Here is a 10,799-nt window from a genome sequence, read left to right as displayed (position 1 = left end):
AAAGAAAGAAGACTCTTAAAGAACTAGAACCCTAGAAGGCACAAGCAAGAGAAATATGGTGCTTTTCGTTTCCAAATGACATGTTTTAACCTAGCTTTTCAATACATCCACCCAATCTGGGTGTTTGCTGTTTGAGAAGTTGTTATTTACAAATCTGAACATGACATTCACTATGGAAAGGGTAGAAATAGCCATCAAGGACAAGATCACCCCTATATGAACTGAGTTTTCATGGTTCACATGAAATTACATTTAAGCCTGGAGCCTATCTCCAAGAAGAGAGGTGATACCACTAATCAACTGCCACCGACAGGGCAGAACAGAATGAGTATGAGGCCCCAACTCACGAAATAAAGCAGGACAGTCACGCCAATGTTTGTCATTAATCACCGAATTTTAGAGCTGAAAGCAACATGAGAAACAATCTCTTCCAAACCCCTTGGTTTACAAATGGGGAAACTGAGCTCCCTAGCAATGGGGCAGTTCATTCGAGACCATTCCTCCAGAAAGGAGATTCCAGATCGGAACCCGCTGTCTCATCCTCATCCAGAGCTCCTCCCGGTTCACCTCATGACCAACCTTCAATCATTACATTTTAACTTTCCCGTCTAGCAAAAATAATGTTTTTAATTTTCATTTTTGAAAAGAAAAAGAAATTTCCCCTTTTGGCGTTAGGTTCATGAGTTCTACTTACTCTTCGTGGGTGGGCGTTTTCCTCTCCACTGTCTTTGCTGATTCTAGATATATTTAAGCCAAAGTCAGCACTGTCCAGGTGGGTGTTATTAACCTCCTGAAGGAAAAGGGAGATCAGGAGAAGTCAGTGGTGGGAAGCGAGGAGGATGCTGGTCGCAACTGCCTGCCCTAGCCCGTGGTGCAAGCTCCAACGCTGGGTGGCAGTCCTGCCAATGGGGAAGCCCGTGTGTAATTTGGCCACTTTTGTGCTGACCCAACAAGACGAATTAGCTATCAGCCCGTGCCATGGGGACTGAGCTGTCCCTGGAGACTGAGAAGATGCTGGGCCAAGGACTCCGAGCAGCTTTTCCAATGGAGGAAACAGCCGTGCCTCAACCCATCCCCACTCACTGGCTCATCCTTTCTCCTGTGACCAGTGGCGTTTGTGGCCAGGGGTTGGCTGGGTTTGGAGACAGAGCAAAGCCAACCAGCCTCCTGTGGGATTCATCCTGCCCCTCCCCTCCCTTCCACCAGAGTCAGTTCCAGACCATGGAACCTCCTGGAGGGTGAGAGATGCCTTTCGACCAACCGAGTATTGTGATTATTCCTTTCTAGTCTGCCGGGCATCTTTGACATTGATTTTTTCCATTCCTTTTCTCAGTTTCCATTGAAACTGAGAAAGTTCCTCCTTCCTTTGAAACCTAGAACGTTTTATCCTAAATAGGAAGGTTCTGGAGGTGGATCTCTTGAGTTGGGAGCCATTGATTTCACCCACCTGCTGGGCTCTCTCCTCTCGCTGCCCAGAGTGGAGGTCTGGGGTGGGGACTAAGCATGTGCATTTTGGAGAAGCCTAACAGGAGCCTCTGGCACCCAGCCACAGCCGACACTGTCCCTGGCTGACACGTAGGAACCCAGGGATGTGCTCTGGGACAGGAAGACCTGCCGCCTCAGTTACCCCAGTTACCTCAGGTAGCAGTGACCTCACGTGGAGGACGGAGCTCTGAGCCACCAGGCCCTCCTGCCCTGGCTGGGCCCCGCCTGGCCCTCTGAGGCCTGTCGTCCAGCACTCAGACCAGGGCAAAGCCTCGGGGAGGAAAGAGTCCTCCCGCTCAAATTAAGAAACAGTAGGAAATTCTAGGGATTTGGTCATGGTTTTAACCCAGGATACTGTAAAAAAAATAAAATAAAAACAAAAAACACCCACAAAACCCTGCAATTTAATTAAATCACACAGCAATTTTAAAAGCAGAGGTCCTCAAAAAACAAATAAATGTGACTGTTTTCTTTGGGTTACTCCTCAGCCAGGTGTGACATTACCACAGTCAAGCCAAGTTGTCCTGACCTGTTTCGGATGCTCCTTGTTGAGAGACCTGGTGTCCCCTGACTTCCCAGTGGTGGCTTTGGACCGTGGCCTCTGCTGGGTGATCCTGGGAAGATTTTGACTGCTGTCGCTCATCACCCTGAGGGAGGGAACAAAGACCTTGGAGGAAATTATTCTAACCACTTAATCTGAAGTAAATAAACAACTAGTAGAGCACACTGAAGAAAGCTCTTGAAGGATATGCAGACGGCCACTGCAAAACGGCTGTTCCGTGGGGCTATGTGCCCGCCTGGTCCATCCTGGCCCTGACTCCCTCCAGTCTGTTCACTGGATTTTTCTAAGACCAGGCTGGAGGGTTCATCTCCTCCAGGCCCCCAACTCACCCTCTTCATTTCTCCTTCACACCACACGGCTTCAGCTCTTCTGCAAATAGCTTTAGGTCCTAAGATTGCATTGTTTTACAAGCACGGTTCCATTGTTCCTTCCACCTTCCTTAAAGAGGAGCATCAAATGAGCAGAAAGGTGTGAGGGGAAGAAGAAATCCTTCTGCTCAAGATATCTAGGGATTTTCCATGGTTTTAATCCAGAAAATCTGCTTTAATATGTCCAAGAGGCAAGAGCACTAATGTGCAAAGCAATGCAATTCATTTTCAATCAGCTCTAATGATCGTAAAATTCTTCCGAACATGGAACCAAATTCACCCCACTTTAACTTTAGCCACCAGTCCGAGGTGTGCCCTGCGGAATTCTTCAGAGAAAGCCTCATCAAGCTTTATAGGGTGAAGACTGCTACTGTCTTATTCTAAGGTCTCGTGTCCCCACGTCCTCTGTTCAAGCTACACATCTCCAGTTGCCCCAGGCATCCCTAAAGTTACCTGGCTCCCAGATTCTTCCTCGTCCTGGTCACCTTCCCCTTGTTTACTGTCTTCTGATCAGAACAGAGTGACCTCCTGACTTTCTGGACACTGTATTTCTACGGATGGGGCCCGAGACCACATTAGCAATCATGTCACACTGTTGTCTCCGGTGCAGTCACCTGCAGTTAACTCAGATTTCTAGGTCTCTGATTCTGTAATAGGGGAACTCTTTGTGGCGACTCTTTCCTTAGAGTTTAAACCTTATTCTATTAAACGTAATCTTGTTACCTGGAGCCCATGTCCCCGACTGTCTAGACCTGATCCTAATTCCATCATCTGTCACATTAGACGACCTTTCCTGCTTTGGGCCATCAGCAAGTCTGTAACCTGGGAGTGTGCTTGTCTGGTGTGAGACGTGAGATTAGGAAAAGACACTTTGATTTGCTAATGGCCAGTTTCATAACACAGCTTCTCATTTCAGTAACCATCTTTGAGTACAAAACTGTCCACAGAAACACCATTCACTACTATCCTAATCATCTTCCTGACCCTAACCATTTTCTGTCCAACCTTTACACCCGCCATGTACAAACAGCTACTCAGAGAGGGTCTGAAGAGACCCCACACTGTCAACCGTGCCACCGTGCCCCAGCCCTAAAGGGAACAAAGCACTCCAACACGATTCAATCCAGGATGTCGGCCAGGACAGAATGCTGAGGAGGTGCCACATGAATGTGTGGCTGAAAAATAATCAGGATCCAAGCGTGGTCCGGAGCTGGCCTCTTAAATGCTCCTATTCACTGGTTATCATTTATGGCTAGAGTCTGACTAGGTTTATGGAAACTATACACAAGAACACTTTTGTCAAAACAATAGAACTGTTCCTAAAGAACAGAGCACACAAAGCAAAGCTAGCCCGAGGCACAGTATTACCATGAGCGCCCTCACGAATCCTGCATGGGATCCATGACCGTTTTTACAAGCTGTGCCCAACAGCCCCGAGAGGGGTCCCTGTCCCTTCCTTCTGAGGCTGTAGACAAGGGAACTGGAGTCACAAGAGCCGGGAACTTCATATCTCTTGAGGGCCTAATAAATTCCTTGTGATCACAATCCAAGTTTGCTTTTTCCACTAGCATTTTAACGTTCTTAACGTTTTCTTCACTGCCTGAATGATTGGGTGGCCCCTGCAGGAAGCCCACTTTAGCCTTCCCCTGAGGTTTTAGGCTTTATTATAATAGCAACAATCCACAGACCCTGATGCCCCAAAGCTGGCCACACCCTGGCAGCAGCACCCTAGCACCCCTGGCCATTTCTGAACAGCCTGTGACAATGAGGGGTTTGTGCGGGGAGTGGGAAGGGAGGAGTGGGGAGGACTCTGCAGCAGGAGGGGGAGCCTTGTGGGAAGTGTCTACCCAGAAGGGCTGAGTGCAGGGGGGCTCCCACAGATGCTACGAGTCCCAGATGAGGTTTAGTGTTGGGAAGCTGGAGAGAGAATATAAGCTGAGCGCCGGAAAAGGAGGGAAAAGCAAAAGAAGAACAAGCCCTGCAGGCTGGGCACTGGAGACTGCAGAAGTGTGAGTGAGAACCTCCTGCTCTACTGATCATCTTCAGACAGGTGAGGGCATGGGATCTGAGGGTGCACAGAGAAATTAGCTAAATGATTAAAAAGGGAAAATCACATTTCCTGGGTGTTCGCTATGTGCTGAGAGCTCACTGTGTGTCAGAACTTGCTCCATGCTTGCAAATAGCAGAGCCAGGAATTGAACCTGGGTCTTTTAACCACCGAGGTCCATACTCGTCGGACCACAGGGCCTAGAAAGACAGAGCATCACTGGGTGCACTTATTTGTGGTAAAGCCAGGAGAACAGACAGACATTGACCCAAACCCCGACAGCTGGAACAGGAGGGGAATCCATGGCTGGGCCCAGCAAGGTCACATAACCACAGTCGGTATTGCTGGGAGACGGTCACGGAGCTGCACTGGAGAATCTTCTGGAAAGGGGTCCCACACACTCCTAGAGTTGAGTTCATCGAGGTGAATTATCACTCACTTTACCTTCTGGTCTTCCCTCCACTTCTTTGCGGTAAATTATTTTCTGCTGTGAGAAAACAAACATTGGGAGGAAAAGGAAAGAATTTAATTTTAAGAGAGAGAAAGTGATTTTTCAGGTATGTTTCTCCTTTTATTTAAAGTATGTGCTATGGCTCATTAGAATCCAGAAACTCCAAGCTATTTTCATCTAGAGAGAAGTGAAATTACTGGTGAGGGAGAGAGTCCTGGCTTCTCCAGCATCTCCACACAGAGAAAGACCCCAAAGTCCTCGATATTAAATGCACTGGAGACCGTGGACCCGGTGGCGACTCCAGTGTGAGTAGGCTTTATAGCTCCCACTTCATTAAGTTTTCTGAACTTGACAGTGTTTTGCTGTGGTGCATGGGACACCAGGGTAATTGCATGAGTCTGGCAGGGGGCACTTAGTCATACTCTGCCAGTTTACCTTAAAATAGAGACACTGTGCCCAATATCACAGGAGAATGTATCACACTTGATGAGAACTAGCCGTCTGGAAAGGAGCTCATGTCGCTAACAGCGCCAATCACCCTGTGGTTAGGAGTCAGTGCTTTCTCTTCAAGACTTAGATCTAACAACCAGCCAAAGAAGCCAAGCTCTGAACCCTGCATGGGAAGGGAGCTCAAATAAAAGATATCTTAGACCCCTTCTAGCTCTGAGATTTGCCCCTGGCTATTTTTAGTTGATGCTCCTCTTGGTTTCCGGGTCCCTACATGAAATGTTAAAGTCTGTGGCTTAACAAGTGCCTTGTAAACAGGACAATGATCTCCCTTGGTTTATAATTACTTCCCCCACTTACAGACTTCTAAGTCAATGTTACTACAAAGCACAGGGCCCTCACTTTAGATCTTTCCTCCAGCCAGCCTCCTTGACTGCTAACCTATGCTGGGTCTTTGCACTCTATTGATCATTATCTGGACTGATGGCTTTCAAAAGCATTTCATTATCTATACATGAGCTATTAGCTTCCCCAATACTCATTTTCATGTTATTTTCAAGTCAGAGAATAGGTCTTCCTAACAACAAAAAGTTTTCTGTTGTTTATCCTCTTCCAACAGCTCTTTGCATCTCTAAAGAAATTAAAATAATGTCAGTCTTCTGAAAAGTCCCTGTGATACACTGGGGTTTTGTTGTCCTTGCCCTGATACACATTCCTTAAAGAAATGCTGACGTGAGTAGAGGGATGCCAACATCCAGTTGATCACGTTTCAATTGGCGGCACTGGATCTGAGAGTAGCTACACTATTTTTCTGGTGTACTCTTTCAGTGCAGGGTGAGGGTCTCCCTTTATCTGAGTATGATAAGATGAGGAAGCAACACTAATCTTAAAGACGAGATAAAGCCTTGTTTCTAGAAAATAGCCACGTACCTGTGTCTGATGCCTTTTTGACAATTTTGGGGTATTTCTGAAATTTTACAAAATAATAGCTCTCATATTCCATCAAAATAGTTTCAAGATCAACGTTGTCACAGACTTCAAAGCGTCGTAACCCCAGTTTAGTTTCGTGCTCCAAAGCATTGGCCGTATCAATATATCTGGCAGTTGCACAGAAGAAGAAAAAAAATTTAACTCCAGATAAAAAGAATAAAGACAGGCATTACAAGTCCAGAGAAATGCAATGCAAAGAGTAAGTTTATGTTAAATAGTATATTAGATGAAAGCTACTACATACATATGAGGTTTGCTATAAAGAGCCCACTTATGTTAAGTATATCCAAATATTGTCTTTTGAAGCAGTTGCCTCTGGGAGCTACATACTTATCTGGCGATGTCATCATTGTTCCAAATGTTTTTGGAAGTGCTTTAAAAGTCAAATAAATAAATCAACTAGGCCGGGCGCGGTGGCTCACGCCTGTAATCCTAGCTCTGGGAGGCCGAGGCGGGTGGATTGCTCGAGGTCAGGAGTTCGAGACCAGCCTGAGCAAGAGTGAGACCCCGTCTCTACTAAAAATAGAAAGAAATTATCTGGACAACTAAAAATATATATACAAAAAATTAGCCGGGCATGGTGGCTCATGCCTGTAGTCCCAGCTACTCGGGAGGCTGAGGCAGTAGGATCGCTTAAGCCCAGGAGTCTGAGGTTGCTGTGAGCCAGGCTGATGCCACGGCACTCACTCTAGCCCGGGCAACAGAGCGAGACTCTGTCTCAAAAAAAAAAAATAAATAAATAAATCAACTAAGAAAAAGTCTTGTAATATTTTACTCATTGTTAGCCAAAAATGGGTATTTATCCAACTTGATTACCTCTTTATTCACCAGTGTTCATGTTAGGTAGCATTTGGCAATTGACAAAACTCAAATTCAGCCCCAAAGAGCAAGATTTGCTATCGTTGAGACAACTCAAATGACCATGTCATGAGCTCTGAAATTCCAAAGATCTGTCAATCAGCATCACTGAGGAAAGTTATTAATGGTTTAAGAAGACAACATCTACTTGGATACATTGTTGATTTCTAGTCATTTTTTAATCAATCACACATTACACTCCAAGGTGCTCCTGTAGTTTAGTAGCATCTTCACCCTTGTTTCTTCACTGCCATTTTTAACTTGCTCAGCTGCAAAGCTGTCCACTTTAAGTGGTCTTAGCACTAGAAGCAAGGGCTTTTTCTCAATATATTCTAAAGTAGAAAGACTCTCCAGGTCTTAATTTTTAGTTCTTAACTTCTTTTAAAATCAACAGCTCTCTCCTGAAAAGTGTGCACATGTGTAAATATGCACTAATTAGCATATAATTTCAGGGGCTCATTCAAGGACCTCAGATTGAGAATTCCTACGGCAGGTTAAAGTTCTTTTTGTTTAATTCAAATCTAGGAAGGTAGAAAGAGAAAACTTTCATTTTTTATTACGCTTTCTTCCCTGCATCATCTTCAGATCAGTTGGAAGATTGAACTTGCTTAAAAGAGGTTGCCATGATTATTTCCAATGACCTTGAAATGTATTTATCTCTCCCAAGCTAATTTTAAAGAACTTACAAACCACATTCAGCTTCTATATTTATTGATGTCTCACCAGGATTCTATATACTATGTCTTTTTTTTTTTTTTTTTTTTTTTGAGACAGGGTCTCCCTCTGTTGCCCAGGCTAAATAGAGTGCAGTGGTGTCATCATAGCTCACTGCAGCCTCAAACTCCTGGGCTTAAGTGATCCTTCTGTTTCTGCTTCCCAAAGCCGGGACTATAGGCACACACCACCACGCCTGGCTAATTTTTTTATTTTTGTAGAGACCTGGTCTCACCATGTTGCTCAGGCTGGTCTCGAACTCCTGGCCTCAAGCAATCATCCCATGTCAGCCTCCCAAAGTGCTAGGATTACAGGAGTGAGCCACTGTGCCTGGCCCATACTATGTCTTAATCCCCATTGTACAGAGAGAAAATTTAAATAAGTTTTATTAGTCACTTTTGTTTAGTATGGAGTAATGTATGTTCATTTACAAAAAAATTAGAAAATGGAGATAAATCTAAAGAAAATTCTACCACTCAGAGATAATAATTAACATTTTCTCTAGCTTTCTAAACTTTTAAAAATGACTAAATACATGCATATACTTACACACATCCACTTTTAAAACAAAATTAAATAAATTAATAAAGGCAGAAGATGGAAATATGCCATTAGTATATGGGCTGCTTGTAGTCTTTACTGACATCACATTATATTCTGAACTCTTTCTAAGATGATGGAGTTTTGACTTAAACAAAAATTACAAGAACAGATAACTGCAGGCCCCATGTTTCCTAAACTAATTGGTTAGGGGAATGAAACTGCTTCTGTGTGTTCCCATTACACTGTCTGAGCTTGAATGAGGTCTGAACTTGAAATGGTTGGCAGGAGGAGATGCCAGAGGTTCTTAGCAAAGTGACAGGGCAGGACTTTAGGAAGAGTAGTGTGCAGTAATGAACAAAAACAGGAGGGAGATGGGGAGGCTGTTACTATTACATTAACATCTTCTTGGGGCCAGGAAGATGGATATGCAGGACTAGAATAACCAGCATCCGGGACCCTCCATTGTCTGCTGTTACCAATTCTCACTCTCACATTCAAACTCTGCTCTTTCTGTTTACTTAATTGCTCCACTTATGCCGTGCCCCTTCTTCCTCTGTGCATGTTCCTGGAATGTCCTCACCCATCACCTCTGTTTATCCGTATTCTACACCTTTCAAGTCCAACTCCAGTCACCTTCTCTACAAAGCTGTCCCTGATTGTTTATTCCAATCCACAGTAATCTAGCCTCTTTGCTGAATTTGTAGCGCTTCGTTAAAGGCAGGTCTCCTTTTTTTGACCCTGATATGTCCTTAAAAGTACGTCTAGTTCGCTTTTCATCTTGATAATTCATTCATACATCCCTTCCCCAGCAGGTCTCAGGAAAATGATCAACTCTAGCACTTTCACTGATGTGTGATTCAAGAGCCATCTTGTGGCAGAAAGGGGAAATGCAGACTTTGTAAGTACATGGTAAACTCTTGGCCATAATGACAGCAACTGGAGAAGGGTTAGCTATGCTGACTTTTATTTGTTTGCCTTTTTGTTTTTACAGTTATCCTTTGTGATAAAATTTCTGTAACACAAAATACATTACAATAAATATCAGGGATTATCTGCATAAATGGCTTTGTCTTGCTTTCTAATTATTCTACCCATCTACGTTCTAGTAAATTCCTCGGTGGCTATTCAAATAACACTTATTGAGCATCTATTAATGCTATGCTTACAGTGTTGGGGCCTGGCATGGTGCACTCAGGTGTTATAAGAGTCAATTAATCTACAAAGGCAGCATTCTCAAAGTGTTCTGTGTAAAACTAATCTCTAAAGAAAAAAGGGTTCCTTTGCCAAACTGGTTTGCAAAACCCTGAATACTGCGACTTTATTATATATACTCATTGCACATAGTAAATTAGATGGTCTGAGAAGTCCTGAAATAAGGAACCCTGTTTACCTTAGTTTAACCCAATGTTTGCCAAGCTTACCTGACCACAAAACTCTTAAAGTAACACCTAGTAACGTTCTGCAAAACGACTGTTCCAAGTGTTGCACACACTTAGAAAATGCTGCCGTGAGGTATTTTAACTCAGGGTTCTTTGGATGGAGCTGAGAATCCATCAGAAGATAAAGTCAGGCCAGGCACAGTGGCCAGCACTTTGGGAGGCCAAGCTGGGAGGATCGCTTGAGGCCAAGAGTTTGAGACCAGCCTGAGCAAGGGCAAGACCCCATCTCTATAAAAAACAGAAAAATTAGCCAGTGTGGTGGCATGTGCCTGTAGTCGCAGCTACTCTCTTGGGACGCTGAGGCAAGAGGATCTCTTGAGCCCAGGAGTTGGAGGTTACAGTGAGCTATGATGATGCCACTGCACTCTAGTCCAGCGACAGAGCGAGACTCTGTCTCAAAAACAAAAAAAGAAAATGTAGTCAAATGGGCCAACCTCACTTTCCAATGCTTAAAGTCTTTTGCTGAACCAGGCTGGGTATTAAAGGAATAAAGTCCAAATCCTATCTCCTCCATAGTAAACATGGCAAGTGCTCATATAAGCTTTGTTGTCAGGCACTATTCTAAGCATATAACATATTTAATTCTCACAATAATAATATCTACCTGATATTTAGCCATCCCCTCTTACCCCATTTTACGGACGAGGAAACTGAAGCACAAAGATAATAAGTAACTCATCCAAGGCCACTGGTTAACAAAGAATGAGTAGGCATTTAAAAGAAAATAGTCTGTCTCCTAAATCTCTGTGCTTATCCAAGAAGCCCTCCCTACCACAACAAGCCCCACAGCCCTGCCTTGGAGTAGACACTCGGCACCATCTCATACACTGTCCTTCTTAGGTGATTAGTGAGTAGCACAGAGCAGCCCACTGCCCATATGCACACTGCCTGGCTC

The 10,799-nt window shown here is 44.2% G+C and overlaps 1 protein-coding gene across 9 annotated transcripts in view; it reads right to left on the bottom strand.

Moving 5' to 3' along the window:
* Positions 1-10,799, bottom strand: part of KATNAL2 (katanin catalytic subunit A1 like 2) — a 103,760-nt gene that overhangs the window by 54,964 nt on the left and 37,997 nt on the right. For 4 of the 9 annotated variants that reach the window (XR_006729305.1, XR_006729306.1, XM_045527928.1 and 1 more), the window contains exons 3-6: positions 6,291-6,457; positions 4,907-4,949; positions 2,015-2,132; positions 695-790 (exon numbers count right to left, since the gene is read on the bottom strand). Coding sequence is in view for 7 of the 9 variants with exons in the window: in XM_045527928.1 (XP_045383884.1) it covers positions 695-790; positions 2,015-2,132; positions 4,907-4,949; positions 6,291-6,457 (424 nt within the window). In the remaining 2 variants the exon portion in view is untranslated. Of the gene's footprint in view, positions 1-694; positions 791-2,014; positions 2,133-4,529; positions 4,610-4,730; positions 4,950-6,290; positions 6,458-10,799 lie in introns of those variants that run through there. The other 5 variants (XM_045527929.1, XM_045527933.1, XM_045527934.1 and 2 more) reach the window with 5 other exon arrangements.

Source organism: Lemur catta, chromosome 16, assembly GCF_020740605.2.
Source record: "Lemur catta isolate mLemCat1 chromosome 16, mLemCat1.pri, whole genome shotgun sequence".
Taxonomy (NCBI): Eukaryota; Metazoa; Chordata; class Mammalia; order Primates; family Lemuridae; genus Lemur; species Lemur catta.
The sequence above is the reverse complement of the archived record's forward strand: the minus strand, read 5'-3'. Positions and strand labels throughout refer to the sequence as shown.